Source organism: Haliotis cracherodii, unplaced genomic scaffold (genome assembly GCF_022045235.1).
Source record: "Haliotis cracherodii isolate W230 unplaced genomic scaffold, xgHalCrac1.p SCAF_44, whole genome shotgun sequence".
In the NCBI taxonomy this organism is placed as follows: domain Eukaryota; kingdom Metazoa; phylum Mollusca; class Gastropoda; order Lepetellida; family Haliotidae; genus Haliotis; species Haliotis cracherodii.
In genome coordinates, this window is record NW_027266302.1 from 737,709 (window position 1) to 753,418 (window position 15,710).

Consider the following 15,710-nt stretch of genomic DNA (forward strand, 5'->3'; position numbering starts at 1 on the left):
ATGATCGTTATTAGAGGGCTCTGAGATAGAAGATGCTCTCTTGGTATAGATGGATTATTTTGTAGGTCTTTTATAAATATATTGACATTTATGCAACTAAGTAAATTTGAACCAGACCAGTTTCCTGTAAATGATCTTGTTGTAAACATCTCTGTTAAAAACATAGATCTGTGATTGTTTATGTGTGTGTTTGGGTGAAGGCCAGCATGGGGGAATCCAGAGGTGATTTATTCCAGGTTAGAGAAGTATGTGTTGCACAGAACTCTAGTAAACACAACCACTAGTATTTGACATATGTAACCTGCAATCTTAACCATCTTGCGAATGGTATCCTAATGGTAGCAGTGTTCGCTCATGCTGAATACCCAGGTTTGATTCCCTACGTGGGCACATTGTGTGAAGACCATTCTTCTTGTCCGCTGGCATGACATGGCATATATTGCACAATATTACATATTTTATGACATCATTGCAATCAGGAAGGTAACATATGTGCCTCTGTGTTTCCAGAGATCTGACTGTAGTTGATCCTGATTGGCTGTCTGAGGCAGCACCTGTCCTCTTCAAGAAGAAAGCTGCTGCCGCCTCCGTAACATAATACATGCCATGTGGGGGATACGAGGATGTGATACGACCATGATGTACCGGGATGGTACACCTGTGACTGGCTGATGATACTGAGAGATAGGCAGAGTGAGATGGGATTGGGGAGGGGAGGGTAACATGGGGAATACCTTCTGTGGGCTGGATTATCATGAAAGATTATATGCATACTAAATGATGTCAAGACTAGCCAGAGACAGGGGATGGGGGAAATACGACCAATGCATCCATCCTCTGTTGGATGATATCTCATGTAAGATGATACACACATAACGTTATCAAAAAAGGAGTGAAGAAATAGATTTTTGAGTATACCTTTACATCATGTAAATATTTTCAAATTGCTAAGGAGTAAAAGTTTTTGATGTAACAATATTCCTATTGAGATAAATAATGAAGATGGAATGACTTGCCTGTCGGTGGAACTAGGTTTCAGGGATACCTATGCTATTTATGAAGAGTATGTTAGTGTAATATGTTCAACATTAGCTGTAGCATGTTACTAAAAGGTCGAGTTGCCATTGTGTGTTGTATATATGTAAATAAACCATGTATACATGAAATGTTTGTATTTTGATCATATTTTAATTACTAATGATGTGTATAATGTCACTAGTGGTAAAAGAAGTTTGTAAATTATTTGGACAATTTAGCAACCATTTTTTATGTTTAAAAATTAGCCAACATACGACCGGAAGCTAGGAGGCGAAATGAAATTGCTGTAACTTTTAATCTGAAGGTTGACTTGGGACGTGTTGTGTTATAATTATTTCAGACTTTGTGGTCCCTAGTTTTACAGAGTCAAGGGTCATATGATAAAATGATCAACGCTGAGACGCTGTCTTCATGGGAGCCCAACTTTCTGCTGAACATCTGGGCAAGGAAGCTATTAAACAGACATGCAGTTTCTACAAGCATAATTGATAACCCATGCATAAATATCAGATTCAAGATAAATAGATTATTGCTCAGTGGGCTTTGGAAAGAAAGGAAATTGTGGATGTGATTGGACGATGATAAAATATGAGCTACAATTTCAATAATGAGATGCAATATGTAATCAGTATTAGAAAGTAAAGGGGAGTGTTGTCCTTGAGATTTTCTGCTATGGTTTTTGCATCCATAGGGTCTCCCTGATTTTGGCAAGAACATCTTGACTTTTTGTTCTTATTAATTTTGAATATTTTGAATATTTGAAGAAATGTGGATAGGCAATCTTATAAAAAATGGTTGATGTAACTTGTGTGATGTAGAATCTGTTTGTCACAGAAGACAATTTTTTTTTGAGGAATGTAGTGAATTTATGTTGTCAGTTATGATGTTTGCTACATCTATTGAAATTCTGTTCATGTGTATATATAAATATTAAAATATGATAGTATACTGTGCTACGCGTGGCATGACAAATTAACTATAGTAATGTAACAGAATCGGGCAGTCCTTAACTTTGTTAGAGTACTATATATGTAAGTGACAGAATGTGGTAAATATTATTCTGATTGGCTAAACTATGGTAATTTGTCATGTGACCCCAAGGTCGAGCCCATCCAAAACAGACTTATCCAAAGTTGGTTTGTTTGTTTGTTGTTTTACGCCAAACTCAGCAATATTCTAGCTATATGACGGGGGTATGTAAATATCGAATCTGGACCAGACAATCCAGTGATTGATATCATGAGCATCAATCCACGCAATTGGGATCGATGACATGCTTCAACCAAGTCAGCAAGGACTTATCCAAAGTCTCCTCTTAAAGTTGCCTCAGCTATGCAGCTGGTCGGGATATTGTGGCCTGTCAGTATCACAGAGTGATTCAAGTTGCAGTTGACTTGTCTCATCACCATTATAGGGGCGGTCGGGTAGCCTAGTGGTTAAAGCGTTCGCTCGTCACGCCGAAGACTCGGGTTCGATTCCCGACATGGGTACAATGTGTGAAGCCCATTTCTGGTGTCCCCCGCCGTGATATTGCTGGAATATTGCTAAAAGCGGCGTAAAACCATACTCACTCACTCACTCATCACCATTATGTAAAGTTCAGCAGCACAGTTAAGTTGGCATACTATGACATGTCACATACAAGAGTTAGATCCTATTCCCAACTTTCTTCCTCTAGGATTGGTCGGATTAGGCTCCACTATGAGACTATGAGACCAATCTTGGGATCGGGGTGTCGGTAGCCTAGAGGTTAAAGCGTTCGCTCGTCACGCTGAAGACCCAGGTTTGATTCACTGACAATGTGTGAAGCCCATTTCTTGTACCCCGTGCCGCGATATTGCTGGAATATTGCTAAAAGCGGCATAAAACAATACACACTCACTCACTAATCTTGGGATCAGGGCCCTGTGCCACAATGCAATGTTAGTGCTGAGGTGAATGTAACTCCCATTCTTCAACTTATACTTACAACAGTCATAGCGCTATGATCGCTTTGTGAAATGGCGCCCTCATTCCCACACTGACTGGTGGGGAGGAGTAGTATCTAGATTGATGTTTTTGCCGAGGAGGAACTAGCAGCAGTGACTGAGCGTGTCAATATACCCCCAGGTTGTTGCCAGCACTACTGGCTGGGGCAAGCTGGTTGCTGTACAGGCCACGTTGATGTAGTGGTCAAACTACCGAGATGGCAAAATAAATTTCCGTCACACAGGTAAACTGTACAAGGTCCATTCTTGATGATGGAAGTAAAATTAACACATTGAAGAAAGATAGTTGCAGGCTGAAGATTGGATTTATGATTAATCTGGAATAGGCTACAATGCAGCTTGTGTTGTTTGTAATCTGAGGGAGTTGAGGCGGTACTTTGTTCCACTAGACACAGCATGTATGCACCCCAACCCATCTGCACTGATGAGCCTTACAGGAGGAATCTGCAGGCAAGTGACAGAGATCCTTGCCAAATCTTGATTCTTAATGTTTCTTCCAGAAGTTTGTCGACCCAGTTTTGCTTCAAATTCATACTTCAGATGCCCAATTTTATCAAAACTTTAATCTTTTTGAATTAAACATCTCTGACATATAACAGCTGCCCCTGTGAAATTGGCATCACTGTTGGTCTCTAGATTCTGTTGTGTAATCATAGCAGGAAAAAGTCACCAGCAGTTCTACCCACAGATCCAAGATAGGATATTATTTTTTTGTGTGGCTGTTCACATTCCGAGGTTGTTGCTGACTGGAAGCTCTCTACGAGGAGATAAGATCTGTGACACGTCTCCTGCAGATGTTGCAGCAATGTCATCAACGACGCTGACCTGAGCAGTTTTCCCCAGTTGGCAAATTGAAAATTTCATGGGAGTGACATCACTAGTCTACATGTTTTAGGGAAATAGCATTCCATAGTTCACTTACAAGCAACAACATTACCACAACTGTTTAAGATCACATTGTTGGGAGATAAACATATGTTATTTCTGTCTTTTTTTGGTCAAGCATCAATGATCTACAGGTTGAGAGAGCAATTTTAGACCAGTGATTTCATTATCTTAGAAATACTCAATATAGGACGTTTGCATAGGTGATTTTCTCCTTGTATCCGTACAGTGGTTGCTTGTACATTAATGTGTAACACCTCCCTTAAATGTTATCGTACATTTCAAATTAATCAACTGTTAATTTAAATGTTAGAAATTTAAAATGTCAAGAATATGAGGTATGCAAATAGGTTCTTTCATATGACATTTATAGTTGTAGTTGGAGAGGTGTGTTGCTTTGTGAAGTTTCCCAGCTGTATTTCCAGGTACCTGGACCAAATTTTTTTTGAGTTTGGTACACTTTCCTGATCATGATTGGTAGGTACCAACATTTTAGGGAAATATTTCAAGACGTGGAAATATATTTCTTTGAATGTTTGAATCAAGACAAATTCAGGTTTCTTTGAAAAGCAAATTACATTTTTCATGTTGGTTAACATTCTCAAACTGTTATGTTTGTTTGTTTGTTGTTTAACCCCGCACTCAGCAAAATTATAGCTATATGGCGGGGTCTGTAAATAATCCAGTCTGGACCAGAAAATCCATTGATTGACATCATGAGCGTTGCTCCACACAACTGGGATACGATGACATGCATCAACCAAGTCAGCGAGTCTGACCACCCGATCCCGTTAGTCACCTCTTACAGGATCAGGTGGATCAGCATGGCTCATCAGATTCAGATATGGCTCATGTGTTTGCCATCCATGCTTGTTTGGTTTTCCCTAAGATTTTTGTGTGGGTAAGTGATATAAGTTGATGTCAAACAGTACTACAACAATCCCTTGATGGAATAGGTTTGAGGAAGACAGCCTGAACTCATCCAGAATGTTTGATGGTGCAGTCCGCAATACTCCAGCTTTATCACAATGGCCCAGGGTTCAAAACCCAGTTCTGAACAGCCAGTGCTACAACTGTCGTTAGTCTATGTTAGGGAATGGAAGTTACGACCACCTTAGTGCTCAAATTGGAGAATAGGTCCCAAGTGTATATTGATGTAGGGGAATTGTTGGGGAGAATAGGTCCCAAGTGTATATTGATGTAGGGGAATTGTTGGGGAGAATAGGTCCCAAGTGTATATTGATGTAGGGGAATTGTTGGGGAGAATAGGTCGCAAGTGTATATTGATGTAGGGGAATTGTTGGGGAGAATAGGTCGCAAGTGTATATTGATGTAGGGGAATTGTTGGGGAGAATAGGTCCCAAGTGTATATTGATATAGGGGAATTGTTGGGGAGAATAGGTCCTAGGTGTAAAAAATTATGTAGGGGAATTGATGTAGGGGTGAATAGGTCCTAAGTGTATTTTGATGAAGGGGAATTGTTGGGGAGAATAGGTCCTAGGTGTATATAATTATGTAGGGGTGAATAGGTCCCAAGTGTATTTTGATGTAGGGGAATTGTTGGGGAGAATAGGTCCCAAGTGTATATTGATGTAGGGGAATTGAGGAGAATAGGTCGCAAGTGTATATTGATGTAGGGGAATTGTTGGGGAGAATAGGTCGCAAGTGTATATTGATGTAGGGGAATTGTTGGGGAGAATAGGTCCCAAGTGTATATTGATATAGGGGAATTATTGGGGAGAATAGGTCCTAGGTGTAAATAATTATGTAGGGGAATTGATGTAGGGGTGAATAGGTCCCAAGTGTATTTTGATGTAGGGGAATTGTTGGGGAGAATAGGTCCTAGGTGTATATAATTATGTAGGGGAATTGATGTAGGGTGAATAGGTCCCAAGTGTATTTTGATGTAGGGGAATTGTTGGGGAGAATAGGTCGCAAGTGTATATTGATGTAGAGAATTGTTGGGGAGAATAGGTCCCAAGTGTATATTGATGTAGGGGAATTGTTGGGGAGAATAGGTCCCAAGTGTATATTGATGTAGAGGAGAATAGGTCCCAAGTGTATATTGATGTAGGGGAGAATAGGTCCCAAGTGTATATTGATGTAGGGGAGAATAGGTCCCAAGTGTATATTGATGTAGGGGAATTGTTGGGGAGAATAGGTCCTAGGTGTATATAATTATGTAGGGGAATTGATGTAGAGGAGAATAGGTCCCAAGTGTATATTGATGTAGGGGAGAATAGGTCCCAAGTGTATATTGATGTAGGGGAGAATAGGTCCCAAGTGTATATTGATGTAGGGGAGAATAGGTCCCAAGTGTATATTGATGTAGGGGAGAATAGGTCCCAAGTGTATATTGATGTAGGGGAATTGTTGGGGAGAATAGGTCCTAGGTGTATATAATTATGTAGGGGAATTGATGTAGAGGAGAATAGGTCCCAAGTGTATATTGATGTAGGGGAGAATAGGTCCCAAGTGTATATTGATGTAGGGGAGAATAGGTCCCAAGTGTATATTGATGTAGGGGAGAATAGGTCCCAAGTGTATATTGATGTAGGGGAGAATAGGTCCCAAGTGTATATTGATGTAGGGGAGAATAGGTCCCAAGTGTATATTGATGTAGGGACAATAGGTCCCAAGTGTATATTGATGTAGGGGAACAATGGAACATTTCATAGACAGACTGCTCAACTCTTGAAAGGGATACAGACATTTTGTATAATCTTGCGAAACTCAAAGGAATGTTTACTTTCTTGTTTGTTTATTTGAATTTGAAATGAAACTGAACACATCAGTTCCATGGAAACATTAAATAAGATTTGTGTGTTGAAACCTCTGAGCAATCAGTACTCACCCCAACACACACTATCCCTATCCAAGGTAGAAGAAGTCTTCAGCAACCCATGCTTGCCGTAAAAGGCGACTATGCTTGTTGTAGAAGGCGACTAACGGGATTGGGTGGTCAGGCTCGTGGTCTTGGTTGATGCATGTCATCGTATCCCAATTGCATGGAACGATGGACATGAGGTCAATTGCTGGATTGTCTGGTCTAGACTTGATTTTTTACAGACCACCGTCATATTGCTGAAAGCGGCGTTAAACAACAAACAAACAAAACAAAACTATCCCCATCAAAACATGAGTGGTATGTTTTTTGCAGATATCAATGATTTAACAATAAACAATACAAATCTTTCAATAATAAAAACTTTATTGACTAAGATTTATCTGCATGTACAAGATATTGTAGCTAATGGGATCACATTGGTGGGCCTTCAAGCCACAGGAGGACATGATTGCATATATTCTACAGTCATTCTTTTGTGTTACAGTACACATTGAAGCACACAGGCAAAAACAGTCCAGAGTCATGCTCGTACAAAATACCTAACTCCACTGGAAGACGTGGTCACTCACTCGAGTTACAAATGATGATATCATGATCTCAATTCAGTTCCTTGACATATTCTAAGATAACTTTGGTATCAAGTCGTGACTGTGTTCTGGGATAAAGTCCTATCACGCCCAAGTTATGGTGAAAGTACATGGGACAGTGACGTTCCTATGGTTTGGGATTCAATGCCTGATATTTCTTCACCATGTTCATTATATATTTTGTAATGACCTAGAACAGTGGTATGTAAAATATGCAAACAGTATACATCAAGGTAAAATAAATAGGACATGACAATCTATAACAAAACAAGCTAGAAGAAAGAACGGCAACAGATTTTCCAAGCATTTTAAAATTTCAGGTTTACTGATATAACAAAGAAACAAACCTCGATTCATGTTGAATGACCAGGAAGCAAGGTGTCTGTAAACTTGAAAATACACATAACACAAGCAGATATATTACTTGGGTGTTAATAGCACCAGAGAAATATAAAGAAATGATGTCTACATAATAGACTAAGTTATTCAACAATACATACTTGTATGACTTCATAGCACTGTAACAAGATGGGAGGGAGATTTCGATACCATATGTATTGCCCTACAAGAGTTGTGATATGATACATATTGCCTTACGAAGGTTACGATATACTACATGCATCATGAGACATCTCATTGATAACTGGTTTACAAGATAAAGGCATATGCCATAAGCACAACTTTGGGGGGTCATTCACTACCAAATAATAACAGTCTTATCGCAGCAATCCTTGTCTGTTGCAGCAGCTATGTAGTACACACCGTATCTGTACATCCCTACTGATTCCATAAACAATAGGCTGAGAAGAAAGGTTGTATATATATACAGGCAAATCTGAACAGTGCCAGGTCTCTCTGCTGTTTGTATATATATTTATGGCAAGGCATTGTAAGTTGGACAACTTTTGCCCAATCAATTTGACCTGTTATGTCCATAAACTGTTTCAAAACAAACTTATGTACAGGTTGAACAGATATGAAGACAAAGCTTTCATATTTACTTCCATCTTATGAAAATTGAAAACATTTTTGAGATTTTGTTTTAGTAGTCGATTCCTGTTATAAATAAAATGTATTATGAAACCTTATGCACTAATACTGCACCTGACCTCTGCTTTGTCCTCAGATCGGTTGTGTGGCAGATAGTATTCAGCTCTGAATCAATATATGGAATATATAATACAGGTGTAACAGACAGGTTATATACACAGAGTTTTAGACTAGAATTGACATACAGACATACTTAATCGTAATTTCTGAAATGTGAAAAATGAATTCATCTTCCTATATTTAACAAACAATTTATCTCATCATTGGCAACTCCAACCAACTGAAAACATAAAAGGCAAAACTGCACAAAAATCAAACTTTTGTTATTCTATGTAGCTCATCACCCTACCTAAACATCAGCTTCTAAGTTTCAGTCCTTGATATTTTCTTGTTGATATGTTTAAGATTTGAATCAAAGACGAAAAAGTGTAAAATATTCAATAAACATTTTTCAGCGAAAGAAAATCTGACTTTCAGTAAAAGTGAAAATGTCAAACCAAGTATTTTACACAGTGTCAACTGGCACGCACAATACGTCACCTTCATCTGACTGGCTGAGATAAATAAATTATAAATATATTTCTGTCATCCGGTCTCCTTTTCACACCTCTCGCACGTCACTAAAGCAACATCAAGCCAGTTGAGAGATTCCTACGCCACCTACTGTCTAATTATGCATTCACCTTGCATCCATAAGGGATAGGTAACAATGTAGCAAGTTGGTTATCATTATGTTTTAGGAAAACAACTGTGCATTCAGCTGCACCAACCTTACAGAAGCAGTTGTCATGATAACATCACAAGGTATTCACCATCCTCCTAATGGTAATGTATCGAGAAGTTGTACATCCATATGTGTGGCAGTGGGGATATGACACTGTTAATTTGCATATGCAGATCACAATGTCAGATTTTGGTACTGCTGCCTGTTGGATGGAATAGTTTTCTGTTTGGCTATGTTTTAGTAAAATCTGCACATTTGTCGAAATAGATGACGTCCCATAAGATCTGTGGAGTTGAGAGTTGAAGCACATGGTGTAAACTGTATTGGGACCCTGATACAGTGCACGTTCTCCTCGGGAGGTGTCTCCTCCCTTGTCCCATTGTTACCCATCCCTCGGTTGTGGTATGTAGTTAGCGTCCACACTCAGGGCACACAATGTCGTCGCCGTTCATCAGGAAGCCGCGGCCGACCATGGAGGCATTGCACTTGTAGCATACAAAGCAGTCACTGTGCCAGTGACGTTCCTCGAAAGAGATGAACTTTGTGCCACCAATACCTGCAACAAACAAGCCCTTACTGTCAATGAATGAAATATTTCTTTTACTTCTTGCATATATTTTGTTTGGCACATTAAACTCTTGCTTTTTTCCCCATTTAAATGCTGAGTGGATGCTTTTTGATAAATGTCTTTCTGTTTTCAGTGATCTTATCAAATCCCTCGCATCTACCTGACAATATGGTATTCATCCAGAAATCAGAGATGGCAATGGGTTGGAACATTTTGAGTGGAAATGCAGGGGTCTGAGTGGGGCTGTTACATAGAAGACGATTTACAGATATAGTCCAAATGGTTTGGCAACTGGTGGAATTCCATGTACCTGTGAAAATCTTGATGGATATTGATGTGGTACAACTCACACAAATGAAATAGGAAACAGAAACAGTCTACCCGGTACTTGAAAATCACATGTCCACAGGAAAAATTCTAATCGTAGGACAGTGGTGTAAAAAATGGCTCAGGTGTCATTACACTGAAATTTAAGGTTGATTTCCCACCCAAGTACAATTTATTTATCATATTTAAAGTCGTTCAATGAATAAGATGGCAGTGTAATAATAACGAGGCTGTAAACGCCAACTCAGTAAGTTCTATTCTTGCATAAGACTGTAATATGTGCATGTGTGTTGTAAAGTCACCTGTGATTGGCTGTGTGCAACGACAACACTTCTTGGCGAACAGTTGACCGTAGCAGTCTCCGCAGTATGGCTTCTCGTCCCTTGATGTGAACTTCTCTCCAGAGAGCATCTTGTTGCAGTTGGTGCAGGTGAAGCACTCCTTGTGCCATGGTGTGCCCTTGTAGGCAATCCCTCCCTTGTTGATCACCTGGACACACAACAGGCCTGGTCAACACAGGTTCATGACACCGACAGACATATACACAATGTCGGCATCTCCATAAAACTATTACTTTGTAAGGCGCCATGGTCTGCTGCTGGCTTCAAGTTAGGTTACACAGTTGTCAAAAGTGCCCATTGAAATTCAGAGATTGCCTTCATTACTTAGAGAAAACTGTCAGGAGCTAGCAAATCTGTATGTACCAGACCTTATTCAAAATAAGGCAAAGACATTTCAGTAGTGACACATCAATCACTTACTGGTATAGTATTCACAATATTGTTTGTAATTCGTATGCTTAATAAATGGCCAGACGTTACCATTTTGTTCAATAAATCGGTACCAAACTGTTTCCATCCAAATAAATCCCATGTGATCTTGACATATTTTTTACATATTTACATGGGCAATTGGGGGGCAAGGGTGGCCCAGTCATCTAAGGCGCCACAATTCTCTGTGCAGAGTTGCGTCCCTTAAGCATGCCAGAAACATATGATTGTGGGTTCAAATCCTGATTTGCCCTGATTAGGTTTCTAGGTTTCTCAGCACCATACCCTTGTGGGTTTCACCGGATTGGTAAACGTCGGAAGACCTGCATCACTTTGATCTTTCCTCCTATATTAAGCTGACACGCCGTGATATAACTGAAATACTGTTAAAAGCGGCTTTAAACACAACTCATTCACTACATGGGCAATTGTATTCTTCTGGCCTCTTGATCCTCAAGATGATCTTAGCACTACATCTGGCTTAACTCCCTTCAACCTTGACCTACAACAGCTGTCAAGCCCAGTCACTTTGTGGAACAAGGCCTTGGTCAACCTCCAAAAATGACCAGTGCAGCACTTACCCCGGCACACTTTGTACATCTCTGTGCATAGTTGGCCTCGTAGCATGGGACACAGATGACTAGTTCGTCCCTCGGGATGAAGCTCATGTTGCCGATGGGCTGTCTACACTCACTGCAGGTGAAGCAGTTGTCATGCCATTGCTTGCCCTTGTACTCAAACTTCTTCATACCTGGAACACAAACAGAGCTATCAAGCACTGTTATGGTGATTGAAGGTAGCACAATTACATCCAATACTACCGGTATATGCTTTTCATAAAGAGACAAATAAAATAAATAAGGTGTGCCTCAACTATGGGGATCATTGACCCTGAAATCAAAGGTTCATCTGGTCCAGGCTCTAATTTTAAATGCTGTTACCTTATTGTTGTCTGAGGGTTAAAAGAAATGTTCATTTATAATAAATACACCAGGTATTTTTACATTCTCAGACGTTTCACCCAATGGAAAATTCCAAACATCAGAAAGTTCCACAACACATGCAAGGCTGGAAGAGAGATTGTTAAATACCAATTGTTTTTAGAGAGGGATATTTTGTTGGTCTGGGCAGTCTTGAGGCTTACCAGTAATAAAAGGAATTCCTGACCACAACCTCAAGAATATTTTACAGCACTACTCTCTGTTTATGGTATTGTGTTAGCTGCAGTTATCATATTTGACCATTTTTTAATAACTCAGCCGGCCTACATATCTGGGAGCTGCCATCTTGTCTTCCAAAACTACTCTTAGTTTGTGCTTTAAACTGGAATCTATTCAAATGTCTCCTCTGTGAAATAATGTACTGGGAGGTAAAGATTTAAGGTAGAGATGGGTATGTACCCCACTGAAAATACTAGCCTTTGGACAATCCGAGATGTGAGCATGTGGTGTAAATTTTACACACTGGCAGCCTCTTGCCAGTAGTGACATAGGGAACAGCTAATGACTATCACCTTATTTTAAGGGCAGTTGTCTGAAGTTGCAGCATGTCAACAACATGACACTGCGCGTTGGAGTTACTCATGCAACAAAACATCGAAGAAAAAAACAAAGGCAAACATATTTTTTTAAGGAAACAATTACAAATCTGTAAGCTCTGCTGGTGTTCTTCACTCCAGATCGCAGTAATAGACGGGGGGACATAAATAGCAGGATCCCATTGTACATGAGGTTGTATCAGAGACTGAGATACACAGTAGGGAATACATGGACTTATATAGACCTGCTTAGAGGTCTATATTCAGCCGAAAGGAAATATGAGTAACAATTCCCCTATTGCAATTAAAAAATTGCCAAGTCCTGTTATTATATTAATAACTAATGTTATTGTTTGCAGAGGGCACTAGCATTTCACTGATACCAGAACCAATCAGCAAAGTTTTCATCACATCGGTGTGTTACCTACCTCCCCTAAAGGGCTGTTGGCAGCCATCACAGCGAGCAGCAAAGTTTTCATCGTGGCAGTCAGCACAGTAGATGGCATTGTTCTTGGGGGCAAAGGGCTGATCAACCAGTGACTTCTGACAGCTCACGCACTTGAAACATTCCTCGTGCCAGTGGTAGTCCTTATATGACAGATCCTGAAACAATAGAATAGAAACATGTCATCTTCATAATGCAGATCACTGTGAAATGTCTTATGCTGTGCAGGTAAAGGCTTATGCCAGACACTTGTCACATTGTCAATGCTGTGTTTGGGGACCAATCACAAAAATCTTATGCACATTTCTATTGATGAACATGTAATACTAATCTACTGATATCTAGGGATATCTGATTACAGTATTCGCCGTAATAAGCACCATGGGCACTAAGAAAATTGATAAAGGTGGTCACTTATTAAAACCATGCAAAAGTTAAATCTATTTGTTACATTGTTGTTGGTAGTGAACACAAGCTTTGTTTCAACATCAGTGAAACCTTTTTCATAGTTCCGATGCAATTATATTCCCTTGTCATATACATCTGTCATATACACATAATAATATGGACTGACATTTCAATTTTTGGTCCTTGTACTGGTAAAGATAACTTGCAGATGGTAAGTTGGTAAAGGGATGCCTATTGCAGCAGGGCACTAAATATAGCGAATACGATACTTATATTTGTGTGCATCCTGTTGGTTCCACACATACAAGTCCTGTAACCCTTATACTTTAACATGGCTAGCAGTTATTTCAGAATCCACCTCGGAAAGTCCAGGCCTTATGCATGCTTTGTGCTGGGAAGGTTATTTAACACATACATTGTACTTTAACTAAGACTATTTTGCATTCTATGACGATTGAACAGGAACTGTTTGTGACAAGAATTGAGTGAGTTGAGTATGAGTAACAAAAGGATGAGTAGGGTTTTACACAGTTTAGATTACTTTGCAGAAAACATCCCAACCAACAACTGGATTCACACTCATGTGGTCATAGTGCAATCAGCCTTGGTGTTTCATAGGACAGCAAATTAGAGATAACGGGATGTCATGAAAACATAACGACTGAAAGAAAAAAACTGTATTCAGCAAGACTGGGAATAAGTTCAATGTCGACGCTGTATTAATACACTGCAAAGAGCATGCTCAAGACAACAATTATTTCATTATAGAAAACAGGTTTGTCAATTGTGATTCAAATTCTATTCTGAGAAACTTTGCTAAGAAAGTCAGAAGTAATGATGGTAAACTGTTCCTTTTACATGGTAAATCATTGTTTTACAAACGTTGCTTTCACTCTGAAACAAAGTCTGCAGACCGTACTGTTTATCATAGAACACAAAATGAAAATTCCTTTTGCTAAGATCTAACATCTTAACCCCAGATTGTTTGGCTTTGTTGGGAAAAGGGTGAAGGAAACATGACAAAACACTTCCTTCGTGAAAAACACATCAGCAATTTACAACGCATTAGGTTTTAGGAAACCACAAAGCTGAAGGCATTAACGCTTGTCATTTCACAGGCTCTCCACATAATCACTCCAACACACTCAATGTCCCTGCTCACACACACAACACATGTTGGCAATATCACAGATTAGCTGCAACTGTTTGTGCCTCTGCTTACAAGTCCCCCATCATATTTTGTGGTTAGGTAACTCCATTTTACACTGATAATAGGAACATCAGAGTTTGGGCAACTGTTCATTCCATGGCTATCAAAACAAGTGAGATGTTGCAGGTTAACAATACAGAAAGGTTTAAACCTTCAGAAGATGGGAAAGGAATAGACTGCAGAAACATTCCCTTTGGTTTCATGTGGTTGTCATGTGGAAAGTTTATAGAACAATTTAACCCAAGGCCAGCAGTGTTGTGGGCAACTGTTACTTAATGCAATCACAAATATTGTTATGTTCTGTTCACCACACGATATGCTTTTGATATGTTTGTTGTTTTTAAGACGCAGTTAGTAATTCTCCCATCACATCACAGCTGTCTATAAATAATTGAGTGAGGGCCAGACAAACCAATGATTGATATCATGAGCAGCATCACTGTTGTAGAGATCAGACGACACTCAATGACCAGGGTGCCATTGTACAGAGCAATCTTAGTGCTCAGGTCATCGTAACTCCCATGCCTTAACATAGTCTTATGAGGTGAGGTGAGGTGAGGTGAAATTGGGTTTAACGTGGCGTCCAAGATTATTGCATTTATATAGCGACGTGCATGTCTGTGTGTGTGTTTGTGTTGATGCTTGTACTAGTCCGGACTGATGCCGATTTATAGTGCTAGCTCACTGAGATACCATGCCGCAGTTTAACATGAATAACCCACTCAGACACAGTATACTGACTCCGAGCCGACCAGTCCTTGTTTTAGCCCCTCAATGCCGACCGCCAGACAGGGTAACAACAAGTACCATCTTTTAACGTCTTTTGGTATGACGCAGTCGGTGATCGAACCCCGGACCTTCCGCTCTCCGGGTGGACGCTCTACCACTAGACCACGGAGGCGGTCCATAGACTTATGACAGTCGTAGAGCTAAGGCTGTTTTGTACAACGGCACCCAGGTTACAAAGTCTGACCACCTGATTTAATTTAGTGCCTCTGACTGACAATCAAGTGCTGGGATCAAATTCTAACCCAGGTCTCCACTGGGTCTTTCACCCAGGGGCTTGTCTAGGATTCCAAACTAAGTGCTCTTGGCAGGCAAATTGGGAAAACATTGTGATAGTGTTAAAAATTGAATGTTTTTAATGTTGTTATTTTTGTAAGTTCTGAGGAAATCGGGAATATTTAATTCAAATTGGGAATTTGTACTGACATTTGCTACCGACTTGGGGACAAATATCACCTTCTAACAGTCACATGCACCCAGATCATGAGCACAGAAATTGCAGAAAAATATTTTTTTTATAATAATGGAAAACAAAGGCA

General features: G+C 39.7%; 2 protein-coding genes across 6 annotated transcripts in view; one reads left to right on the forward strand and one right to left on the reverse strand.

Annotated features, from left to right (window-relative positions):
* LOC139441758 (ATP-dependent RNA helicase DHX33-like) overlaps positions 1-1,125 on the forward strand; it is a 61,522-nt gene extending 60,397 nt beyond the window's left edge. For all 3 annotated transcript variants that reach the window (XM_071222536.1, XM_071222537.1, XM_071222538.1), the window contains one exon: positions 511-1,125. In XM_071222536.1, coding sequence (XP_071078637.1) covers positions 511-598 — 88 coding nt within the window. In that variant the 3' untranslated portion in view covers positions 599-1,125. The remainder of the gene's footprint in view (positions 1-510) is intronic.
* Positions 1,126-7,104: 5,979 nt separating this feature from the next.
* LOC139441763 (four and a half LIM domains protein 2-like) overlaps positions 7,105-15,710 on the reverse strand; it is a 130,657-nt gene continuing 122,051 nt past the window's right edge. For all 3 annotated transcript variants that reach the window (XM_071222546.1, XM_071222545.1, XM_071222547.1), the window contains 4 exons: positions 12,751-12,925; positions 11,367-11,536; positions 10,318-10,504; positions 7,105-9,676 (listed from right to left, as the gene is read on the reverse strand). In XM_071222546.1, coding sequence (XP_071078647.1) covers positions 9,531-9,676; positions 10,318-10,504; positions 11,367-11,536; positions 12,751-12,925 — 678 coding nt within the window. In that variant the 3' untranslated portion in view covers positions 7,105-9,530. The remainder of the gene's footprint in view (positions 9,677-10,317; positions 10,505-11,366; positions 11,537-12,750; positions 12,926-15,710) is intronic.